The sequence below is a fragment of the Solanum dulcamara genome, chromosome 7, assembly GCF_947179165.1.
Source record: "Solanum dulcamara chromosome 7, daSolDulc1.2, whole genome shotgun sequence".
In the NCBI taxonomy this organism is placed as follows: Eukaryota; Viridiplantae; Streptophyta; class Magnoliopsida; order Solanales; family Solanaceae; genus Solanum; species Solanum dulcamara.
Genome location: NC_077243.1, coordinates 10743104 through 10769566, shown reverse-complemented (window position 1 = coordinate 10769566; position 26463 = coordinate 10743104). Strand labels below are relative to the sequence as shown.

At 34.5% G+C, this 26463-nt stretch overlaps 1 protein-coding gene across 4 annotated transcripts; it reads left to right on the top strand.

The window, feature by feature from the left end:
- Positions 1 to 662: 662 nt before the first annotated feature.
- LOC129895539 (callose synthase 10-like) lies at positions 663 to 21135 on the top strand. Of its 4 annotated transcripts, none has more exons than XM_055971263.1 (18): positions 663 to 753; positions 1006 to 1214; positions 6948 to 7045; positions 8784 to 8947; positions 9718 to 9841; positions 9931 to 10041; positions 10954 to 11079; positions 11746 to 11835; positions 13440 to 13537; positions 13612 to 13729; positions 17601 to 17729; positions 18801 to 18877; positions 18994 to 19075; positions 19885 to 19977; positions 20099 to 20201; positions 20300 to 20423; positions 20506 to 20689; positions 20768 to 21018. In XM_055971263.1, the coding sequence occupies exons 2-18, from the start codon at positions 1007 to 1009 to the stop codon at positions 20900 to 20902; spliced, it is 2064 nt and encodes a 687-aa protein (XP_055827238.1). In that variant the 5' UTR covers positions 663 to 753; position 1006; the 3' UTR covers positions 20903 to 21018. The 4 variants fall into 4 exon arrangements, with proteins under 4 accessions (XP_055827238.1, XP_055827239.1, XP_055827240.1 ...); XM_055971264.1 differs by lacking the exon at positions 663 to 753 and adding an exon at positions 803 to 828; XM_055971265.1 differs by lacking the exon at positions 663 to 753 and having other exon boundaries at positions 835 to 1214; positions 20768 to 20820; positions 20930 to 21135.
- Positions 21136 to 26463: the final 5328 nt, after the last annotated feature.

Here is a 26463-nt window from a genome sequence, read left to right as displayed (position 1 = left end):
AGTTAATTTGAATTCGCTTCGTATCGTATTCATTGGATTCAAATTATCGATGAAAAATTCCCAAGGGACCTGGTCCCTTTACCTATTTGTTTGAGTCAATTTCAAGATCAATTTAAAGAAAAAATTATCAGGGAGAACACTTTTTAATAAATAATTATTGATTTTAGCGATACTTTTTATTTATTATCATCTATAGTAATACATAACAGTATTATGATATATCCATCATGTATTAAAAGTGAATTATGCATGCAATATAAGTGTATTATAAGTGTTTTTTATAATATACTTGTTTGGTAAAAAATTGACACAATGTATTATAAGTGTATTAAAGTGCGTGATAAATATATTATCTATGAATAAAACTTGTATTATATGAGTTTTATAAATTATTTTTGCTAATATGTATTAAAATTATATTAAAACTGTATTATAAATGTATTATAAGTGTTTAATGAAAAAAATATTATTATTATAAATGATAAATATTTTCTTAATATATTATATTTATGTAAGTTTCCCAATTTAAATCCAATTTAGGACCATTTCCGTCCAAAATTGGACCTTTATTAGGCCCAAAGTTTCAACAAAACCCGGCCCAACTCCACTTAAAACATCTAGACCCAACACTTCTCTTCATCTTTCTAATAGAAAAAAAAAAACGCAGACCACCCAATTCTGACAGACCTCACATTTTTTTCTTTGACGAGTCAAAACGAGTGAAACAGATAATTAAAATGGTCTAAAACACAGGTAATTACTTCCTTAATCTCCATGGTGAAGGCTGAAAGTTTAAAGCAAATTCCCACCACGCGTTAGAAGAAAAAAGTGAGAAAGAAAATGAAAAACCAAAACTTGACGTATTCACCGATTCATTTCATTTCCAATTAGATCTGAGACGTTTGAATTGAATTTGAACTTACTTTAGGGTTCTACATAGATAAGTTGATTGATTTGTAGAGCCCTAGGGTTTTGTTTATACTTTTTTCTTTTTCTTTTTTTGAGGATGGCGAGGGTTTACGAGAATTGGGAGAGGCTGGTGCGAGCTACGTTACGGAGGGAGCAGCTCCGGCAGACCGGTCCCGGACACGGGAGGACACCTAGTGGCATCGCAGGTTCCGTTCCCGATTCGCTTCAGCGAACTACCAACATTAATGCGATTCTTCAAGCGGCTGATGAGATACAGGATGAAGATCCCAATGTCGCCAGAATTTGTAAGTTATACGTGCAATTTTAGCGTTTTTTATTTATTATATTGCGCTTTACATTGTTTGTTTCTCTTCTATTGATTTGTTGTAGTTACTTATTTGTATTGTGAATGTGAAAGTTCCTATTTTTCATTAAGAGTATTCGGTATTCTACAAAATAATATGTTTCCCCATGAAAGAAACACAATTTTTTTATACACCTGAACTTCATTGGTGCTTAAAAAAAGAAACTAGAAAGTTGCTATTCCTGAAAAATATGTAGTCGTTTTCTGCTTCCTTGAATGCTCTCCTATTGCTTTCCTTTCACATGATCCACATGAGTGCTAGTGGGGCAACTCCATATCAGCTCTAGTTGATTTTAGAGTAGCTCAGCTCAGCTAACTGGGTATACTGGGATTAATTATACATATGCTTCGTTTGCCTCATCAATGCTCAACCTCATCCCAGGTTTTACTTTCATACTTGCTGTCATTTTCAGGTTTTTTTAATCCCTCTTCTCACTTTTGCTCTAGTTGATTTTAGAGTAGAACGGAGTTTAAGAAAGATAGACTAATTCGCCATATAGCTTGGTACTCGTAAACATAACATGACATTTTTATAGCTAGCTTATCGTTATGGGGTAAAGTGAGAAGTGTAAGTTAAACAATTTTCAATTATAAAAATGTGTCGTTCTATTTGGAACGGATTAAAAAGAGAAGAATGTCATATAAATGGAATAGAGGGAGTGTTAAGTAAGCCAGTTTATTCGATTTCAGCCATATGGTAAAACAGATTCCTTCTGAACTGGAGTTTTTCCTAATATGTTTTTTTCTACTTGGTGTAGTTATGTTTTCGATGTTACAAATGTTGCAGTTAGTAGTGTGACTGATTTTTTGGTTTCAATTGTTAGTATGATGGTTTTCAAATTCAATTGAATTTTTCACTTCCATTCAATTATAGAGCACGCATGAACAGAAAAAAATGTAATGGGGAGATTCTCGGGAAATTCAGGAATCTGATTGATGGGATAAATGTGGCTCTTCCTCCAGTTGATGTGCAGGCCTGAGATGGCCTCAAACAGAGTTAGTATCACTCTCAAGTACTTCAACTATTCCTCTTCTGCCCCACAAAATATTAAAGTGTCATTAGCATACTGAAGATGAGTGATTTCCATTCTTTGGTTATTGATTCTGTCCACTTCAAAACCTTTGATCCATCCATTAGTATTGGCCACCTTTACCATGTTGTTAAGACCTTCCATGGCTAAAATGAACAAGAACGGAGACATGGGGTCCCCTTGTCTGATCCCTCTCTGTGCATTGAAGAAGCCTTCAGGGCCACCATTAACAAGAATGGAGAACTTCACTGTTGAGATACAAAACTTCACCCAGTTGACCCATTTAGCACCAAAACCCATTTGCCTTAGGACTTGCAAGATAAATTCCCAATCGACATGATCATAGGATTTCTCTATGTAAAGTTTACATAGAATGCCAGGTTTCTTTTAAGAAATTCTTGAATCAATTGTCTCACTGGCTATCAACACAACATCCATAGTTTGTCTGCCTCCTATAAAGGCCATTTGTTGTGAGTCTACCAATGTGTGCACCACCCTTTTCAACCTTTCTTTCAAGACTTTAGAGACCAATCTGTAGAAACTCCCTACTAGACTAATTGGTCCGAAATCTTTCAACTCTTTTGCCCCTTTCTTCTTGGGTATCAAGGCTATATAGGTAGCATTGAAACTTTTTTCAAACATCTCCTTAGAATGGAAGTTGTGGAAAGCTTGCATGATATCATGCTTCAGAACCTCCCAACAGTTGATGTAAAAACCCTTAGTATAGCTGTCTGGGCCTGGGGCTTTGTCTGCTGCACACATCTTAAGACAATTATAAACTTTCTGTTCTTCAAATTCTCCTTGCAAAACTTCTTTTTCAGCTTTTGTAATCCTAGGACAGTTGCTGATGTTTCCAGTAGGCCTCCATTCTACCTCCTCTAAATAAAGCTCACTATAGAATTTGACTATCTCTTCTTTTATTCTTGCTGATTCCATAATAGTCTCCCCTTGCACCTCTAATTTGTCAATATGGTTGCATCTCTTATGGACGTTTGCTGATTGATGGAAAAACTTGGTGTTTTTATCACCCTCATTGAGCCATAGTGCCCTTGATTTCTGTCTCCATACACTCTCCTCATTTTTTAGGACTTCTTCCAGCTCCAAATATAACTCAACTTTGTTATCAACTTCCTCTTTTGTCAAGGTCCTTGGGTCCAGATCTGCCATTTGGTTAAGCAATCTTGACTTTTGAGGGCTTTATGTTTAGAGGCTAAGATGTAATCATGTCTCCTCGAGAACTCTAAAGAATTCCATCAGTCACTTACTTTGTCCGCATAACCTTCTTTTGTCAACCACCAATTCTGGAATTTGAAATAAGAATTTGGGACCTCCCAACTACCACATTGAAGTGCAATAGGCATATGATCAAAAACTAGCCTTCATTAAAATCTCAACAAATTGCCCAAGGACCTTCTATCAATCCTCTCACTGCCCTAGTTCATCCCAAACTAACCTTCTTTTTATCTTGCCATTAGGTGTGTATACTCTAGAGATATGACAAGAAAATTCCTGCAGAACTGCCTCAAATTTGCAGGTTAGGGAATAGGCTCCTATCATCTCTAGCACTTCTCCCTTCTAGACCCTACAATCCCACATCATGATTATTCCTCCTCTGGTACCACCGGCTTCCAGACAAACTAACCTTGTCCATCTTCCTCCCTCGAGCTATTTAATGTGATCCTGAAAGTTTCCTTTTAATCTTGTTTCTTGCAAACATACTATGTCTGCTTTCTAGTCTTAAAGTTGGCTCTTGACGATTCTTTTCTTCCTCTGATCATTCAGCCCCCTCACGTTCCATGAAACTATTTTTAGCTTCATTGGTCATTCTGAGTTTTCCCCTTCCCCTTTGATCTACCTCCACCACTTTTGAATTTTACATCAAAGGTAATCAAAATTTTCAGCCCGAGCGAGACTTTGCTTATGATTTTCTTGATATATGTGGTTGGTTCTATTCTTCTTGCTTGCCTACTCCCATCAATTTGCATAAGTAGTTTAAGAGTTTCCTTCTCATGGCCTTTATAATCAATTCCGAAACATCTTACTGAGTTTTAACAAATTATTTTTAACCCAGGCAGTTGCTTCCGACTCCTTTGCCAGAACAACTTCATTTTCTTCTGCTTGTAGTGGAGTTACTCTTCTACTTCCCAGAGATCCCCGTTGATTGACAAATCAATAATTGAAAATTGCTGTTGTTCCTGGATTGGACCTTCCCCTTTCGTGTCTCCTTTCCTCTCGACTTTGGAACTCCCTTCTTCTTCCCTAGATACCACTAGCATGTTGCTGTCGATTTCTCTAGCTGGAGCTTTGCCATGTTTCAGCGCCAACTGCAAAGTACCAAATAGATTATCGAACTGATTCAAAAGGGGTTTGCTCGACGTGAGTTCTACTAATAGTATGCCCCTTCTTCTTCCCTAGATACCACTAGCATGTTGCTGTCGATTTCTCTAGCTGGAGCTTTGCCATGTTTCAGCGCCAACTGCAAAGTACCAAATAGATTATCGAACTGATTCAAAAGGGGTTTGCTCGACGTGAGTTCTACTAATAGTATGCCCCTTCTTTCATTAGCGGGTTCCTCCACAACATTGTTGTAAATAAATTGGGTTGGATCAGGCCCAACACAATTATTGTTGTCAAAATGGCCCAAGGGATATTGTGCTTCTCCCAAATAAATCCCATGCTCCTCACGTGACCCCACGTGGTGTTTAAAATTTGAAATATCCCCCTCCCCCATGACCCTGACTCCTCCCGTCAATAGCTGTCAACTTTAAGGGCCGTTGGACAAAATTCTTTATTGTGCCATTGAGTTCTCCGTCTCCCGGCGCCAGAATCACCACCAGAGCTCTTTCAAAACTAGGTTTTCTTTCCACCCAAATCGGGATAAAGAAATTTAGACCCTCTTTCGAGATAGTTACTTAACGTTCCAACCATCCCCTTTACTTCGATTCGAGCCCATGTCAGGTGATTCTTCAATTCAGTCTCTTACTCCGTCGATTTCTAGCCGCCACGAAGGTCTCCAATTTGTTGGAAAATTTCATGCGACCATAAGGGAAGGGGTAGCCCTAGTCGTTTTGCTCTTTTGTGCCGCCGGCATGCACCCAACTATAGGGTTCAACCATTCTAAACAAACCCTAGATTTCTTCTAGGTCCACCCTCATTGAAGTGTCTGTTCAGCCATATTCCTATTGGGGAATTCAAAAAGGAAAGAACTGCCTATCATCTTGTAGATGTTAACCCCAAAAGCTTTCTTCCAAGTTGACGATGCCCATTTCCTAACCTCGGAGAGGGTTGGCATCTCAGAGTCAAGATTGCCGAAGTTTCCTGTGATACAACTACCAAGCAAACCTCTGTCATACTCAATTGTAGCAATAGTGGAAACCTCCTGCCTTTTGCTTTCTAGAACTTCAGTGGTATATGACTGCCATTTATTGCCCTTAACGACCGACCTTGGCAAATGGGTGGTTAGTATCATCCATTATGTGTGGAGCTTTTAATGTTCTTGGTGGTGAGTAGTTAATGAAGTTTCCTATCTTGAGTGCAATGTCTTTCCAACCCGCATTGAAGTTCTGGCAGAACAACTACTGCTCTGTCTGCACCTTTAGAGACAAAGACTCATAAATCTTCCGTAAGCATTAAACTTCCTTCTACTAAAATACTCTGCCATTTGGTCCTTCATTCTCCATCTCCTCACAAGATTCTTGTTGTCGTTTGAGGCTTCTTTCAGGACAAAACAAACCCACTCCATCACTCTTTTGCTGAGAGTTATTCTTCTCATCATGTTTCTACTTCGCTCTACCCAATCAAACCAGACGTCCTCGCCAGATGTCCATTTGGTAATATCGAATGACTTGAAACCGGCGTTGAAATAAATCCTATTTTCCCCATGTATGTGGAAAGAAACTGAAGTGAAGGAAGGGAGAAAGCTATCACAGAAGAAGATAGCTGAGGGAATGATGAGGTTGGTAGTTCTCAGGCGGCCTACCGGAAAGAGGTTACTCTCTCTCCTTGAATGTAGGAGAGAGAGTTTTAGGGAAGTGTGCCTGAGAGGATTTAGAAAACCCCTTAATTGCTGGTCGTGTCTACTTTAATTGTTTAAATTAGCTACGGGTTATATATGTTATTGTTAAAATTAATCATCATATTCTTATGAGAAGCGAAGGAGGAAGCGGAGTTAAATGTATTTGTTGTTCGAGTTTATGTTATTTTTCAACAGTTTATTTTAGAATTTTATTCTATCAATGCACACATTATATATGTGAGGATTTTTGTAAGACATGCTTTCTTCTTCTTTAATGGCCTAAATAAATATGATTAATAGTTTTTTCCATTTAAATGAAGTTACATCTATTTAATGCTATTTTCTATTTTACATATTTTTTGTAGTGTATAAAATTTTTAATTGACGCAATGCACACGTGCAATGCGAGCACACTAAACTAGTATATATAAATACGCGCACACACTAAATCAGTATATATAAATACGCGTGCACACTAAACTAGTATATATATAAATGTGCATGTGTAGGGTGTCAAAATGAGCCCAAATATAGATAACTCGCCCATAATTTTATGCTTATCTTAATTTTAAAATTTCTTTTGGTTCTAGCTGGGATCTTTTGTCTGATATTGTTTTTTTTGCTAAAGTATGTGAGCAGGCATATTCAATGGCACAAAATTTGGATCCCAACAGCGATGGTCGAGGTGTTCTTCAATTTAAAACCGGATTAATGTCTGTTATTAAGGTATTTTTCAAGTTGAAAATGCTAATTATGGACCATCTTAATTTAAGGCAATTATCTAAAATGCCGCATAGTTGAGGAAAGTTATTATGACGTTGATTTCTGGTTCGTGACGGCATATATATGTTGATTTGATCATTTGGGCGATGTGGTAGTGATTGTGTTTATATTTTACTTTACAATTCAACAAAATCTATGAAATGATCAACCGTGTATAATTTTCAAATTCTTTTTTGGATAGATCAAAATATCGAAAGTAAATATAGAAAAGGATGATAAAAAATGAACCTTCTGTAGCAGATTCTCTACGTCTTGGTATATCTCCTGTAAATATTACTTGATTGTAAAGGTGAGATTGAAGAAACTCCTGGATTGATCAGTAACTAGTATACCTCTTGTCTATGGGAGTTTCCCATTATCAATAAAATCTTACTTTACTTTATCAAAAGAGCAAGATTGAGGAAACTCTCAGATTGATTACTAACCAGATACCAATACCAATTCTAGTATCACCTCTGAAAATTTGATTTTCACAACTGAGATTCACTCCTTTTAGTAGATCGGTCAAGTAAGATTCACCATCGGTCAATAAAGAAGGTGGCTTCTTCACGTGTTTAGCTACTATACGGGTTATTTTAATTATAGAAAACCTTAAAAAGCCAAAGGTTGTCTACATGAGCTGATGTTTCTTATGTAGGGAGGCTGGTGAGGACGTCGATCATATTATGTTACATTGCAAATTAGCCATGGGGTTATGGGAGGATACGTTTCCATGGTTTGGCGTCAGTTGGGTAATGCCAAGATCCGATGAAGGGTTGATGTTCAATTGAAAGAGTGGAGCTAGGAGACGAAGGCACAAGGCATGAAAATTGAAATGTTATTCCTTTTGCTTTAATGTGGTTCATTTGGAAAGAGAGAAATAGGAGAGTTTTTGAAATGCTGGAGATGAGCTTTGCTCAATCGAGTAGTAGTCTATGATCCCTTATCTTCTTTTGGTGCACCTATGTAGTTCTTATTTGTATATAGGAATGGGTGTTGATATACTCAAATTACACCCTAACTATGGTGTAGATCGATTAGTGTCAAATATAGAGCCCAACAAGGTTGGGGTCGAATCCCATAGGGAATCTTGGGTGTCATGTGAAAGATGTACTCGTATGTGATTGATTGTCTAACCTAACTTTTACCCAAATTGTAAGTTGTTTTTGTTATCAATTTGCTTTTCTTCATCAATTGATTCTGCAAAAAAAAAAGAAGAGAAGTTGTTTTTGTATTTCAAATTAAGAATTGAAAGCAACAATAAACTAAACAATTACAAAAACTAGATAATTAACTACGTAGGCGTTTGGACATGCGATTTCATCTCGTGATTCAAATCATGAGATGAAATTCCCAGTTCTCCAAAAAGCTTGATTTGGGAATTTCATTTCATGATTTCACATTTTTGAAATACAATAATTGACCCACAAGTTTATATTTTGTAAAAAAAATCTATCATTTTATATTTATATAATTTTTTGCAAGAAAAAAAAAGAAGGCTTCCTACCGTGGAAGCCCTATCCTTGTTAAGATTCTATGTAATTTATCATGGAATTTTCATCCTTTTACATCCTGCATATTACAACAAAAAGCCAAAAAATTCCCACCTAATCTTATATGTGAAACAGTAATCAGTTAACCCTTTAGCATGTCCTGTATCCTTTGAGTGTGATGAAGTTTGATTGGAGTTCAATATGTGCAGCAAAAACTTGCCAAAAAGGAAGGGGCTCGGATAGACCGTAATCGTGACATGGAACGCTTATGGGAATTTTATCAGCAATACAAAAGGCAGCACAAAGTGGACGATATTCAAAGAGAGGAGCAAAAATGGCGTGAATCTGGAGCAGTTAGTGCAAATTTAGGAGAGTATGTTTCTGTTACTGCTATATCTGAGTGTTACTTTGCGTACTTCGTATTCGTCTTTGGTGTATTTTGCAGTAAGGAGTGATAGGTTTGCTGATTCAATTGCTCAAGATTGTGCTTGCCTGAGAGATGGAATTAATCTTCTTTTTAAAATTAAAATGGGTTGTAAGAATCTTGTCAAACTTTTCATGATAATGATGTAAATTTATGGCTTGAAATGTCTGATACTGAAACATTTGATTGCAGCATTACGCATCATATGAGGGATTTTCTATCAGCCATCAGGAATCTGTTTTTAGTCTTTATGATATGCACTACTAGATATCCTGAGAGAAAATAGTAAATATGTCATTAAATCTTGTCAGCTTAAATTGTCATTTATAGCCTCGAAGATATTCTGTAGTTTCACGTGGTTCTGCAGCATTCAAACTGAGACACTTGTCATTGTTTGCCTTGGTGTCCTTTGAGTGGGTTGGTTAATGTTTAGGAATCATAGTAAAAGTGGCTTGGTCTGCTGAGGCATCTTTTCTGTTCATCTTCTATTTGCTGCAGTGCTTTGAGACAGCTTTCTTCCAGTTGGCTAGCATATTCACTTTCAGCATATAATCTGTATCATGATCAAAATTGCGACAGTAATGAATTTTTATTGTTGAATAGTTGTTTTATTATCCCAGAAGTTGAGGGCGGAACTTAGATTTTTTTGTTGATCCTTGCTTGATCTTTTTGTAAACGAAAAAGCTTCACTGATTATTTTGTTCTTTTATTCTTTCTAGGTTGGGACTTAGATTTTCAGAAATGAGAAAGGTATTCGCTACCTTGAGGGCTGTGGTTGAAGTGATGGAGTCTCTGAGTAAAGATGCAGCTCCTGATGGTGTGGGAAGGCTTATAATGGAGGAGGTAATATTTCTTTTCGCTTCTTTGTATTTTTGTCTGAGTATTGTCTGTGACTAGTTCCCTACTTATGACTTCTTTCATGGTTTGGTCAGTTGAAAAGGATCAAGAAATCTGATGCTACTTTATCGGGGGAACTTGCACCATACAATATTGTTCCTCTAGAGGCACCATCATTGACCAATGCAATTGGTTTCTTCCCAGAGGTAAGAATGTTGATTTTATCTTTTATTCTATTACCACTCTGCAGTAAGATTTTCCCATTCTGCTTTAATCATTAGTACCACATAAACAACTTCATCTTCTTACTCCTTGCGTTCCAATTTGTTTGACTCTATACCTTAGACAACAATATCTTCCATCTTAGCCAAAATGCGAAATATTTATAACTTGATGTGCGATCTATTCAACAATTAACCACTTTTACTCACTTCAACTATAATTTGAAGCATATATCTAGGTAACTCCTATATCCATTTGGAACTTTGTTAGTTTCTATGCTAGTCAAACCAGAATAGGGTTGTGTTACGTAGATACTTGCGTGCAAATATATTCAGGCAGTCGAGAATGTTGAAATATTTATTTGCTTATTTGTCTATTTATCAAATTTATCAATCTCCTAACCATTCCCTTTTATCACTTAATCTTTTAGCTCTAAGTTTAGTGCCTGTTCTGAAGTGTGGCCTTATTATTTATTTTGGTTGTATGACCTGATTTTATTTCCTGTCTCTCTTCAGTGAAACTTCCCGACAACAGGTTTGTGAATACCAGTGCTTTCTTCCTTTCTTAATACCTATTTAACGTTAGAAGAATGCGGGCTTGCGTGCCTGACACTACTGAAGCTGATAAGGACAAACTGCATGTTATGCTTGTCACCTGTTTAATTGGTATTCTGCTTAATTTAAATTAGTTTCTGAACGTGAGGATTGAGTGTTAGGTTTCCTTTTATTTTGGGACTACACTTCTTTGCTGCCGTTGGAGGTTCATCTATTCTATAATATGTCTATATGCTTGGCTGTCTTTGAGGAATCATCTATTCTTCAATATTTTTACAGATCCGTTATATTCATTCATGTATTGTGTCAGAGAGAAGTAATTGTACTGGGAAACATATGCAGGTTCTGGGTGCCATGTCAGCAGTTAAGTACACTGAGCAGTTCCCTCAGCTTCCCGCTGATTTTGAGATTCCTGGACAGCGGGATATGGATATGTTTGATCTTTTAGAATATGTCTTTGGCTTTCAGGTTGGTGTTTAATACCATTTTGAGATGCCTTATTTCTAATTTTGTAAGACACTCAAAAAGAATTTGTGAGCTTCACTTTACCAAATTTAGTATTTGCTATTTGATTAGTGAACTTCTCTTGTTGGCTATTAAAAAAGTTATCCTGCCTTCCAAAATACATTGTAGGGTATGTATAAATATGAGCCATTACCTTTGTTCTCTAACAAAACCAAATACTGTCTTATTGCATAATTCCTTGTAATGCTGCAAAATTTCCTTCGTCAGATAATATTGGTAAGTAGTTAAATTTCAAGATATTGCACTGGTGGAATGCTTTAGCATAGCTTTGACCGTCACGAGAACTTCTTTAGCTGTAAAAAGTGTTCTTATGGGGAAAAGTTGGTGATTTCTATTCCATGGAGGCCTCGTTGTTTTGAGTTGGGATGTTGCTCCTTTGGCACAACAGTCTTGCCAAACCAATCTCACTGAAACTGCATAGGATTGTGTATTGTATACCTCTGTATGCAAGTTGCAAATGAAAATGATCAACTATAGGATAGGCAAAGCCAATTTTGTAAATCTAACCATTAGCTCTAGTGGTTTCATGTCCTATAACTTTAGTTCTGACTTGCTACTTTGTTGAGTTGTGTGACTATTCTTGCTGATCTGTGTTTTTCTTATGTGCAGAAAGACAATGTAAGGAACCAGCGCGAGAATGTCATCCTCATTGTTGCAAATGCCCAGTCACAACTTGGGATACCTGTTGAGGCAGATCCAGTGAGTTATTAATTGATTATTAGAGCACCTGGTTATCTGTTTGGTGTACTGATGTCGTTGCATAAAATATAAGTCTTCAGTTTATTGAAGGGGTAAAAGCTCTGTGTACAATTTTATATACAAAATAAGAGTTACATGGAAAGGTTTAGGAGATGTGCTCGCTAGTGTGGTGGTGAATTTGTTAACACTGTTAAAATGAGAATACTTAATGGTATATCTCCCCACTGGTCATGTAATACCTTCGTGGTTCAAGGAAGTAGTTTTCTTTCTCGACTAGATATCCCCTAGTTGACTGATAAGCAAGAAGGCGAAGTGAGTTATTTTCAATATATTACTTTTAATTTTTTTTCCCTCTTTCATCATGTCCTGCTTATTAATATTGATAATTCCTTGGATATCTATTATATTTTCAACCCTATAAGGCTATAACCACAATTTTAAAGCTGTCTTAGCTTGCTTTTGGACATGCTATATGAAGTCATGATTTCAAATTAGCGTTGGAAATGCAATTTGGGATCATGTTCTCCAAAAAGCATGATTTGGGATACCAAGTCATGATTTCAATTTATTTTAAATATAATACTTGACCCATAAGTTTATGTTCTGTAAAAAAAAACCCATCATTTCATGTTTTGTCAAAAAACGAACTCATGCTTGACGTAAATAGATTGTTCGTACCATATGGAAGGATTATATTTAAATATAACTAGTTACTACTATTATTGACTAGTGGGTCTTTATAAAATTATGTGTATTTGAAAGTTTGTAATTACAAACATTTATTTATTTATAGAAGGAACATGGAGATATGCGATTTATCAATGCGGCGCATTAGGATATCCTGATATCTTGTTTATGAATTATGGTGTGCTCATTTGGTAAGATCGTGTAAGAATTTGGGAAATTTGATAGTTTTCACAACTTGTGGGTTTTTCAAGTTTATGAAAATAAATACAACTTAAGAAATCTAAATTGCATGTCCAAACAACACCTCAACTTAATATCAGTCTGATTTCATATCATGATTTCAAATCATGGTTCATATTGCATGTCCAAACTGGCTCTTTTTCTATTTATGTTTGAATAAGCATATGGAACATTGTTCATATGATGACTGAGATGTCACATGGTAGAATCGTCATATGAACTTCAAGTTAATGCATTTGAGCATATTTCCGTTTCAAATGTATCTAGAAGAATTGCTGTGTCACAGCCTTGAGATGAGTAACCATCGTCGTTAACTCCCTACTAGTTTCTCTTTTCAGCTGTATATGCATCAGCATCACCCTTCAGGATTACATTTATAGCTTTGTCTTCTTTAAATATTTGAATAATTGTTGTGAGCTTGTTGGTTGAAATAGTTTTGGAGACATTCTGATATAGGTCTACTTATGAGTCAAAGTTCTTTCTGATGGTTGGCTGCACTATCTTCTATACAATCCATTTTTTTTTCCCTTGAAGACTTAATAGGAACCTTAAGCTGATACTCTCAAATGGTCAATGCAGTTGAAAGTGGCATTACAGTTTATATACCAAATCGTATCTGTACCTTCATTTTCAGGGATAAGGTTTACACTCCAAATTATGTGCTTTTTCTCTGACAGACAATAGATGAGAAGGTTATCACAGAGGTGTTTCTGAAGGTCTTGGATAATTACATCAAGTGGTGTAGATACTTGCGAATTCGGCTTGTGTGGAATAAGTCAGTTCTGCTACTTTGTTATATATAGTGCTTATGTAATTTACAATATATTCTCATTTCAATCATGTCAACAGATTAGAAGCCATTAACAGGGACAGAAAGCTTTTTCTTGTTTCACTCTACTTCTGCATATGGGGTGAAGCTGCAAATGTCCGTTTCCTTCCTGAATGCATCTGCTACATATTCCACCATGTAAGTCAGTCTCTATTTTCTGTTTCTTTTGCTATTTGATTAGTGGTTGAACTGGAGCTATTTTGCTGTTTGATAAGCTGTTTTGTGTGAGATAGTTTCCCCGCCTGGGAATTCGTGCCCGTCTTTTCTAGTGATGATTTGCTAAATAGATTATTGACATATTCTGTCCCAGTATAAATGCGTGAAATCAAAGATAATAGATATATTTTCTAAAATGAAACTACTCAAGTATTACGTTTTACACAAGCTGACTCAAATATCATAAGACTTATAAAGATGTAATTTCTGATATTCTATTACAATGTGTAGTAGCTGAAAGGTGCGGTTTCAAAACCATGTAAATCATGTTTAGTTGATGAACTATTTATTTAGCTGAACCTATGATGTAACCTAGACTGTTTCAATGAACCTGAAGCATGACAGGCTTATGGTCTCTTCAAAATATACTGTAAGGTGAATGCTGCCAATCATTGTAATACATAGGATCTGGTATGACACTTGATAGCTGGATTGACTATACTATCTATCCTGTTTGGAACTTAAATGTTATATAATATTCGTGGTTAAGGTCCTAAACTTTTTTCCAGCATTCCTTGGTTGAGGTAGGATCTAATTTTTTTTTTGAACTTGGTAACTTTGTATTATATCACAAGACAATACATGGGTTGTATTGAAACCTTATATACAAGTGTACTCCTAATTTCACTTCTCTATAATTAGATTGAATCTAGAACATCAATAATCGAGATAGTGTCATTTGAGTATGATTGATTACGCCAAAAAACTAAAAGAAAAATGCAGTTAAGTTAAACTTTCTGCACATTGTTCTCTATGTTCTCAAAACATCTTGAATTCCTCTCTTTCCAGATAGCCCACCATATAGCACTAGGTATAATTCTCCATCTATGTCTGTCCTTTGCATGGACCCCTTCTTCCTCCCAGCTCATTAAGGCCTCAGTCACTTTCCTAGGCATGGTCCAGGAAATGCCTTTAATGCTGAGAAATATTCTCCATAATTGTTGGGTGTATTGGCAATGTAAAAATAGATGTCTCAACTGTCTCAGCTGTTTCACCACATAGGAAACACCTGGAGCACAAGGTTATCCTCCTTTTCATGACATTGTCCTTTGTAAGGACTGCTTCCTTAGCCATTAACCAGACAAAGCATGAAACTTAATGAGGTATCCTACTCTTCCATATTTGTTTCCAGGGCCATTTTGTACCCTACTGGTTTGTTTGATCCATCATCTTATAAGCTTTGTTGACTTTGAAAATTCCCCTGTCATCTCCTGTCCACCACAGAACATCCTCACCTGTCTGCACTCCATTGAAAGTGTCCACTGTGTTGAAAAATTCAGTCACTCTCATGATCTCCCAGTCATTCAGATGTCTCCTGAAATTGAAATTCCAACCCTGTGGGGACCATAGCTCTGCTATGGTGCTTTGTTGGAACAAAACCATGTTGTAAATGTCTGGGAAAAGTATTTCCATGTTCCCTTTCTCATGCCAGTTATCCTTCCAAAATTTGGTCTTCCTTCCATCCATAACTTTTATTTTTGAGTTGCTTTTAACTTCATTCCACAGACTCCTGATTGATCTCCAGAGCCTTACCCCATAAGGAGTGTTCACTTCTTTAGTTGTAAAGTTGTCCTCTTCCTCATATTTGGCTCCAATCACCTTCCTCCATAGCATCTGATTATTGTTTGTGTACTTCCATAACAACTTCATGCTTAGGGCCTTGCTTTGAAGTTGTAGATTCTTTATCCCCATCCCTCCATTCCTCTTATCAGTCCTCACTTCCTTCCATTTTACCAAGTGAAAATTTTTCTTCTCCTTGTTACCCTGCCACAAGAAATTCCTCCTGATGCTATCCAACCTTTTAATGACCCCTGCTGGAATAGGGAAAAGGGACATCATATAGGTTGGTAAAGCATCAAGTACTGAGTTGATAAGGGTCAGTCTACCCCCCATGGATAAGTACTGAGTCTTCCACTTGGCTAGTCTCTTCTCACACTTCTCAGTCACACTGTTCCAGATTTCTATGGACTTAGAATTGGCTCCCAAGGGCATTCCCAAATAAGTAGTTGGTAATGCTCCTATTTCACCACCCAGGATTGAAGCTAACCAACTCATGTTGCTCACCTCATTAATAGGATACATCACACTCTTTCTCCAGTTGATATGTAGCCCAGATACACCTTCAAACAGAACTAGAATCGCCCTTAGCTACTTTAGTTGTTCCTCCTCAGCATCACAAAATATTAGGGTGTCATCTGCATATTGCAAGTGTGTAACTTCTAATCTCTCAGTGCCTTCGCTTGCCAAATCAAAGCCCCTTAACCACCCTCTCAAGTTAGCTGTCTTTATCATGTTGTTTAAGCCCTCCAGTGATCAGGAACAGAAAGGGGGACAAGGGGTCACCTTGTCTGAGTCCTCTCTGAGTTTGAAAGAATCATGCAGGATTGCCATTGATAAGGTTGAGAAGCTAACTTTTGAGATACAAAATTTTACCCAATTCAGCCACTTCTGCCCAAAACCCATCATTTCCAGCATCTTTATTAAGTACTTCCAGTTAACATGATCATATGCCTTTTCTATATCCAGCTTACAGAGTACACCAGGTTTCTTTTGTTTGTTTCTTGAGTCCACAGCTTCATTTGCAATCATGGCATTCATGACAGTCAAAAAGATGACGCTGTGATCTGTCCTTTATTTAACCACTTCAGTCTTATAGGATGTCCATTCCAACTGTGTTGTACTGTTGCACTTCTTCTAGTTTGAAGTGTCTAAATCACCACCTACTATATGCTCAGTAATCTTTAAGGCAGTTGACTGGGGATTTCTCTTCCTTTCTCTGTTTGTTTTCTTGTGTTCTTGTTGATAATATCTGGCTAATGTTTTTTCTCCCGAGGCTTCTAATTCCTCTTTCTTGGTTCTCTCCCTCCTCTCCTTCGAAAAGAAGATATGTTCTCATTTTCTCCAATTAACTTACGCAGCTTTTGTTTATTTGGAAGTCAACTGATATCCTTCTATCTTGGAGTGTATTCCTTGAAAACCTCTTGGCTCTGTTTCTACTTCCCATAAGTGAGACTGCTTCTCTTAGTTGGTTGGCCTGCCTCTCTTCGCACTGGGATAGTAATTCTTCTGAATGCCGAAGATCTTTTATCACATTTTTGAATTAAAATCTGTGCCTCTGAGTGTTCTATTTGATTGCATTCATCAAAATATGCTAAGAAAAAGAATTCCTTGGATTTTTTGATAACAAAGTGGCAAATACATTGAGATGTTGCTCATATATTTTGCAAGCCCATTCAACTTGTTTGCACTTATTGATTGGGCAACACATGTGTCTTCATTTTCTATGTGCCATATACATGATCACATGCTTCACATAGCCGAAGTGTTTATATGCTCCTTCCACTCAATAGTACTTGCCGTCGTACTTATGTTGCCAACTTGTCATAAGGTCATAGCATTTGTACTCATAGTGAACTGGATTGAGTGACTGTGAATCTGTCATGAGTCCAGTTTTTCTCGTGTCCTAATGGACAGTTTTGGAGAACATGAGTGGAAATATGTTGTTGAGTGCATGATAATTGGTGCTTAGTCGTTGTTGGATAGTTTATGCAGACTCTAAAGTATTACCGACCTTTTCTGCTTTTGTCATTGTGGTGTCAGTTTGAAATTATTTTAAGATAAATGTTAAGATGAGATTATTATAAGGATGTTATAGTGTTCTTTTTCTTTTCGCGAAGTAGCCTCCAGCACTAGTTATCTCTCCGTTTGCATAACATGTGGACTCCAAATTGGGGCCACAGAAATATTTGAATATGTATCTTGATGGGTTCACATGTTATTTTGAATTATGCAGATGGCTAGAGAATTAGATGCTATTTTGGATCATGGAGAAGCCAGTCCAGCCACGAGTTGTGTGGGCGCGAATCAGTCTGTGTCTTTTCTGGAACAAATTATTCGTCCTATATATGATACAATAGTATCGGTGAGCCCTTTTATCTCATTTTATCCCGTTACTCCAACTTTAATTCACTTCTGTACTTACAACTACTGTTTGAGTTATGAATAATACTTGATAAGAAATCTGATTGTGCGCCATGAAGATGAGATGATCTTGGCTCCAATCAATCGAATATTGATTAATGCATAATCGATCGAACACTACTTGAAAATGTGCTTGCAAAATCAAAATTGGAGCGCTATAAACTGAAAGAATTTGGTGAAGTTTGAATAGCTTAGTTATGCTATGAAAGGTAGTATGCGTGCTTAACCAATTTGTTCCCCAGCCTGTGGTAGGAAAATGCTTGTGCATTCAATTGTGGATACTTGTCATATTATGTTTCCATTTCCCTCGTTTATTTTTTTTTAAAAAAGTATGCTTCCATATCTTCAAGGATCTCAATGCAAATGCATGATGTTCACCTTTTAATTTCTGACTTTTGTTTGGTAATGAATGATGTTCACCTTTTAATTTCTGACTTTTGTTTGGTACCCTTCGTTCTGTGCTCCTATGGTGCAATCGAGGCAAAAAATAACATAATATATGCATTTTAGACCGAACATCAACTCCCCATACTTAAGACTCTTGCTCGTCATATCCAATATCAACCATAATAAGGATTATCTGATGCTCTGTATTACTGTATTGTAACCGCAGTGGTCTATCTTTTAGCATAGTCAACCATTTTGGTTTGTGGATAGTGGCAATTGTAGCTACATTCCTGTAATGGCTGAAAATCTTGTTCAGAAGGGTGTGGTGAATCCTTGTTATGCAGTGCGTGATGTTTTACAAGCAGTAGGTTTTGTGTATGTGCAGCGTATTGAATGTGCATCTTCTAAAATATTTGTAGTGTCATTTGATATCTTTTTGGCAAGTTGGTAGAGGAATGTGTTAGTATGTTCTGCAATGGTGTTTACTCTTCATAAAATCTTTAGAACGCTATCTTGATATCTTGTAATATTTCAGTAAATTTTGTGCTTGTTCTGGGAGTTGTTTACTTTTCTTTAACCTATTTACCAATGTTTATTCTTTCTGACGTTTTTTTTTAATCTGCAGGAAGCTGCAAGAAACAATAATGGGAAAGCTGCGCACTCAAAGTGGCGGAATTATGATGATTTTAATGAATATTTCTGGTACATTCCTTCTTAATGTGCAATTTGAATTTAGCCCGTACATTCCTTCTTAATGTGCAAAATGAGTTTAGCCCCATGGAATTGGATCTCATTCTTTGTTACTGATGCTTATCCAGGTCACCTGCTTGCTTTGAGTTGGGTTGGCCTTTTAAGAAGGATTCCTCATTCTTGCGGAAGCCTCCTAAGAAAGGCAAAAGGGTTGGTTTACTCTGTACTAAAATTTGTCTCGACTTATGAGTTGGTTAGTTAGATGCTACATATACAATATCTAGAGTTGAAATACTTTTTCCATATGTCCTTCCGATGAAGCGTGACATAGTCTTCTGTTTTGTGTCTCTATGTGTATTTTCTAGTTTTTCATTTTGTGTCTTGAATTGGTTTCTATTTGTATCACTAATGACTTGAATGTGAAGCGTGAGAACATTACTGTGTCATCAGATAATAAACACACGATGAACTGTCTCACATGATAGAATGTCTCTTTGGGTTGATTTTTATGACAAACTGAAACATGCTATTTGATTCTCTAGACTTGTTACATATCTAATAATTTTGATTTAGTTTTCTGTTCATGGTCCAGACCCCACGTTGTGGGATTTCACTGGGTTGTTGTTGTTGTTTTCTGTTCATGGTGAGGAAAGTTGTTTCTTAAGGTCTTCCTATCCTATTTCATGATTGTGGATTGTGTTAAGACTGCTTTTGGCTCGTGACTGAATTTGGTGAAGTTTAGGATGACTCCTAAAAGGGCTTTCTGTAGGCATGAATATTTGGGTTTGAGGAATCTGGTTTTAATTTGTCACGTGTCCCAAGAGATTAACTAATGTTTCTCATGCTGTTCCTTCGCTTGTTTTTTACTGTGCCTTTTAATCATTTTGACTTGCATTATGTTTGTTTTAGTTTTTCCCCCAGTATATATCCCCATTTCCTCAATATTAACTGTACTATGCTGTTCTCATTTTTCTTTAGTTTTAATTTTGTCCTCTTTTGTTATTCCTCTGAACCGGCAGACTGGAAAAAGCACATTTGTTGAGCATCGGACTTTCCTTCACTTGTACCGAAGTTTTCATCGTTTGTGGATCTTTTTGGTTGTCATGTTCCAGGTTATATTCGTTTTTCTCATGCTGCTTATCAACCAAGTTTTTTTGTTTTGTTTTGGCTTATCCTCCAAGTTTGATCTAAAACATAAAAGGGGTTTTATCGCCTTTTTCCTCTAATGTTCAGGCATTAACAATCATAGCCTTCAGCCATGAGAAAATCAATCTGGACACTTTCAAGAAACTGCTCAGTGTTGGCCCTACATTTGCCGTTATGAATTTCATAGAGAGTAAGTTGGCAGCTGTGCTATTGCTCTTATGTATTATTAGTCTTTTCTTTTCTTCTGCTTTCATTCTTGTTTACTGTGTCATCTCGCTTCTTCTTTAGGTTTGTTGGATGTGCTTCTCATGTTTGGGGCCTACAGTACTGCGAGAGGAATGGCTATATCAAGGATTGTTATCAGGTTTTTCTGGACCGGTGTGAGCTCAGCATTTGTAATATATGTCTATCTGTAAGTCTTTTTTCTCTAGGAGTTATTTTTTCTTCTTGTATTTTCTCTTCAAAGATTGCTATCTGATGTAATCACAATACAGGAAACTTTTAGAAGAGAGGGATACAAACAAAGACCCTTTTTATTTCCGCCTTTATATCCTGGTTCTGGGTGTTTATGCTGGCATACGAATAGTTTTTGCGCTCCTGATGAAGCTACCTGCCTGTCACAAGCTATCGGAAATGTCTGATCAATCTTTTTTCCAATTTTTTAAGTGGATCTATCAGGTATTCTTCTATATATTATCAGACTTTCTTCCCACTTAGCTTCGTTCATTTTGTTTGACATATTGATTATATTTCCAGGAGAGATACTTTGTTGGCCGTGGTCTTGTTGAGAAAACAACTGACTATTTAAGGTTTGTTCTTTTAACGTTTCAGCTTTTGGATTGTGTAACGGTAGTCTTGATTCTTGTTTATACTAGTGGAATATTTTGTTAAATGGATAATTTCATCCATGGTTTTCAGTTACTTCAGTCGCCATTGGTACACAACAAGAAAATACAAGTATAATAACACACTGGAGATGTGAATTTGTGGTACTGACTATGGTTATTGTTGTAGTTGTGATTCCCAATCCTTTATGTAATCTGTATCTAAGTTTCAACTAACTACTTGAGACTCGGGTGTGGATGTACGAGACGAGTGCAAATTTTGTGTAATCAAAAGCAAAAAGCGCAAAAGTCTTTTGGGAATTTAAGCACAAAGCGCAAGTAAATCGTGAGCTTTAATTAAAAAAGGCGTGAATGGAGAAAAATACAAGTATATATGCTTAGTGCAAAACTAATAATTATAAGCACGAATAACAAATTATACAACAACAATAACATATAAGTTAAAAAAAAATAAAAAGTAGGTGCAGACTAACTTTTTTTTTACTTATAAACTGTTTTCAACTTATAAACTGCTTGAAATAAATCCATCCAAATAAACCCAATTATTTATTGGGCTTATTTTAAGCACGAAATAACTTTAAGTTGGTCAGCTAAACACTCAAAAAAAAAAAACAGCTTATAAGCCAATCCAAATGACCTCTAGCTTGTTTTTTTGGCGTTGAGATTTTTATACAATTGAAAAAAAACGGCGAGCATGAGTGGTTAAGCCCATTACTAGTTTAAAGTTAAAATTACATGAAAGTTTTAATTATTATTTTAAAAAAAAAGGATATTTAGCGACTATCATAAAATTAACATTAACGATCATGTTAGTTCAATTAATAAATAGCCTCTCTTTTTCCCTTGTTTTGGATAAGTAAAAGAAAAACTAAAGAAAAGAGAGAGAGAAAAAAAACTTTCATTTCTCTAAAAATTTGAGACCTTTGATCTTTATTATAGATTGTGATTTAATTTGTGGGCAACCAGACATGTGTGGCATCTACTGATTATTTAATGAAAATTTATCCTTCGAAATATCCTTAATTATAACTTACTTTCGTTTGGCAAAATTGTTTATTCTGCGGCATAAATGCAGTGCTATCTAATTCGCAACATAAAATATTTACTCTTATTATTAAAAAAAGAATTGCTAACAAGTTATGTTTCTATAACTATAAGACACAAGTTCATGTTACTAAGAGTCCTTTCGGATTGGCGGAAAAAAATAGCTTTTATATATATAAAAAAAAGTTAAACTTAAATGACTTTTAAGTCAAAAAACTAAAAATAAATAAATAGGGAGAGTCCTACTTTTGATTTTTATCTTTTTTAAAGTCATTTTAAGTTAACTTTGTCAAACACTCTCAAAAGCTAAAAATAACTTTAAAATAGGTTTGATAAATCAATCCAAACAGGCTCTAAATTTACACCCCAAAATAAAAGTACATACTACTAAACTTATGCCCCAAGACATAAGTTATGTTTAAGTCCAAAAAAAAAATTCAAGGAACATGTTATGCCTGTAAAAGACATAAGTTCGTGTGTAAATTTCTTAAGGTACAATGTTCTAAAATTGAACATATGTTTTATTAGGGTGAAAATTATTTTCACCTCAACTTTGCTTTTAAAATCAAACTCCTCCCTCAACTTTGAACAATAATCAAACTCTCCCCTTTCCCCTAATTAAATTTTTAAAATGCCTATTATACCTTTCTTTATCAATTTTTTTTACTTCTTTAGAAATCATGATATTTTCATTTTTTTTATTTAATGTAACAAACTTTTCATAAAAGCATAAACATTATTTTTTGGAAAAAAGTGAAAAATACTAATTAAGTAAATAAGTTAATGACGTTCTATAATGAAGTAAATTAGCATAATGAGAAAATTAGTTTAATAATAATAATCAAAACTCTAATATTTATTTATAGAAGTGAAAATAGCAGAGAATAATAACTATACAAATATATTTCAATGTAGGAAATACAAATAATTAATTTAATTAAGGAAAAAATTTAAAGATTGTATTATTTAGATTTTAAATTATTTTAGATTATAATTTATGTAATACTCCATCAATGTCAAACAAACTTGTTTATTTATATAGAAGAGAATAACCACCGCCATTTATATTACTTGTCTCTCATTCTAAAAATAATTGTTTTAATTTACTTGTCCAATTTATGAAATTTAAGAAATTTTTAATATCTTTTTATGTCTACCCTTAAAATTAAATAACTGCATAAAGTAGTAATAGTCAAATTTAAGCTTTCAAACATGTTAGTTTAGTAAAATACACCTCTAATTAATTTTTTAAGAGGTGTCATATATATCAAGAAGAGTCAAGTAATATGAAACGCATGAAGTAAAATGATGGAGAAAAGAAAAAATATACGTATACATACATATACACACACTTAATGCATGTTATATTGAAATAATGGTCATAAGAATAATATTAAATTTTGTGATAAATTCTTTAAAATATTATTTTACTTATAATGTTAAAGTACTTAAAGAAAAAGTTATAAATATCTATGATAAAAAGTAAACTATATATAATATAAATATATATTAAATAAATGTGATATAACAAGGGTAAAATGGACAATGCATGGATAAAGGGGGGAGTTTGATTATTGTTCAAAATTAAGGGGGGAGTTTGATTTTAAAAACAAAGTCTGGGTGAAAATTATTTTCACCCGTCTTATAATGCATAACTTATGGCTAGCGAATTTTTTTGTGTTTTTTAAAAAAAAATTATAAAAAAGTGTTTTTTTTCGCACTATTATTACTTAAGGTTCCCAAATTAGGGACATTCATGCGAATAACCCAGTATCCTTTATTGAAGGAAAAACTATTAAATTACACAAACATTTCTACCATAAATTTTAATGCAAAATGCATATTGTGTCACTAATTAATAATTTTGTACCAGATTTCAAGTCAAATACACCACTTTTTCGGTTTTTAAGTCAAATACATGTATCAAATATACTAAATACATGTATCATTGATACCAAATACATTCTAAAATACACATACATAGAGAGAGAGAGAGAGAGAGAGGTGAGCGAAAGAGGATAGATGCGAGAGAGAGGGTCAACATATTTCAAATAAAAGTGAATCACTCTTGAATATAATGTATTTGGAACAAACTATACCTAATTTGACTAGTATGTATATGAGATACATATATCTAAGTGCGATAGATACATGTATCTGGCAAAGTAAATGCGAAGGTAATTTCGAAAATAAAAGTGAAGACACGTAATTAGGTTCTGAACTAATTGGATTTGTGTTGAAAAAACTACCTAATTACGCCAACATTCATACCATAAATACTATTCCACTCTACGGTTTGAAGTAATTATATATTGTCTTACTGCTTAATAGCCTCAATCTAGATTTCAAGTCATGTACATCACTTCTTCAAATTTTAAGTCAGATACATGTATCAAAGATATTAGATACATGTATTTTTGATATCAGATACATTTTGAATATATAGATAGACAGGGAGAGAGGCTAGCGAGAGAGGAGAGATATGAGTCAGAAAGTCAGTGTATTCAGATACATACAAATCACGCTTGAATATGGTGTACTTGGAATAAATTACACCTAATTTGGCACACACATATCTAGTTAGATGAATCTAAGTGCGCCAAATACATGTATTTACCGAAGTAAATATGGTACAAAATATAATTTCGAAAACTAACAAAAAGACACATAACTAGACTTTAAACTAATAAAATTTGTGTATTTACTCTTTGTTAAACATCAGGCCCAAAACACTGGGTGAATATTTAGAGTATAATCTGGTTAACCCAGTCCAATCCAAGAAATTTCATAGGATCTTCTGCTTTTTGATATTTTTTGTTCTCATTTTCAATGATCTTAAATATATACATTGTTTGTATATTTTGTTATGTTTAGAAAAAAATAAGCTATGGACATTCAGATGTTAAAAAATAAGTAATCTCAGTTATTTATTATTTAATATAGAAATAATAATTTAATAATTCAAATGTGAATTTAGATCTAACCCTCTTAATTTTAATGAAAACAAATAGATATGTTCTTGTTATTATGGTACCATTTGTTTTGAAGTCACAACAATGTGTCAAGAATGAGTAAGGTCTCGAAGAGATGTGGTTAGATGTTAATGTTTCTACAAAATATGGTTAAGCTTCCCCCCCCCCCCTCTATAATAACACATTGATTTTTATGATTTTCTTAAAATTTTTATCATTATTGTAATTATTATTTTGTAGTTTGTGTAATTGACAATTAAATTTTCTCTCTCTTTTATTTTCAACATAAATTTGTGAGGTTTAATTACACAAAATTTCTTATCTTATTTTAATTTTAGTCATTAATTTTTGAAATTCTTATTTTAGTACTCTCTTCCTTATTTTATACATTTACACCATTCATTATTTAGTATTATTACATTGCTAAAGCAACTTCTTGCTGTTGACACCCAATTTTGGCCTTCCAAAATTAAATTAATTTTCAAGTTTCTTCAATTTCAAACAATTTGAAATAATTGTTTTCAAAATCAAAAAAAATCTTTTAAAATCATTTTCAAGGCAATTTTTCTATTTTTCTATAAAATATATACATCTCGATATACGTATAATATATAGTTTCATATTTATTGATTTTAATATTAAAAAAAAACGAAGGGGAGCCTTGGAGTAACTGGTAAAGTTGCTGCCATGTGACTAGGAGGTCACGGGTTCAAGCCTTGGAAACAGCCTCTGGCAGAAATGCAAGGTAAGGCTGCGTACAACAGACCCCTGTGGTCGGGCCCTTCTCCGGACCCTGCGCATAGCGGGAGCTTAAGTGCACCGGGCTGCCCTTTTTTTTTTTTAATATTAAAAAAAACATATCAAAAATGATATTTAACTCAATTACGTATTTACGTCTTTTTTATTAGTCAAATTATCGTTAACGTGTAATCAATATTTTATTTTGGTAATTTAATAATTATTTTACTTTATTAAAATAAGAAGCTTATCAGTTAATTTGAATTCGCTTCGTATCGTATTCATTGGATTCAAATTATCGATGAAAAATTCCCAAGGGACCTGGTCCCTTTACCTATTTGTTTGAGTCAATTTCAAGATCAATTTAAAGAAAAAATTATCAGGGAGAACACTTTTTAATAAATAATTATTGATTTTAGCGATACTTTTTATTTATTATCATCTATAGTAATACATAACAGTATTATGATATATCCATCATGTATTAAAAGTGAATTATGCATGCAATATAAGTGTATTATAAGTGTTTTTTATAATATACTTGTTTGGTAAAAAATTGACACAATGTATTATAAGTGTATTAAAGTGCGTGATAAATATATTATCTATGAATAAAACTTGTATTATATGAGTTTTATAAATTATTTTTGCTAATATGTATTAAAATTATATTAAAACTGTATTATAAATGTATTATAAGTGTTTAATGAAAAAAATATTATTATTATAAATGATAAATATTTTCTTAATATATTATATTTATGTAAGTTTCCCAATTTAAATCCAATTTAGGACCATTTCCGTCCAAAATTGGACCTTTATTAGGCCCAAAGTTTCAACAAAACCCGGCCCA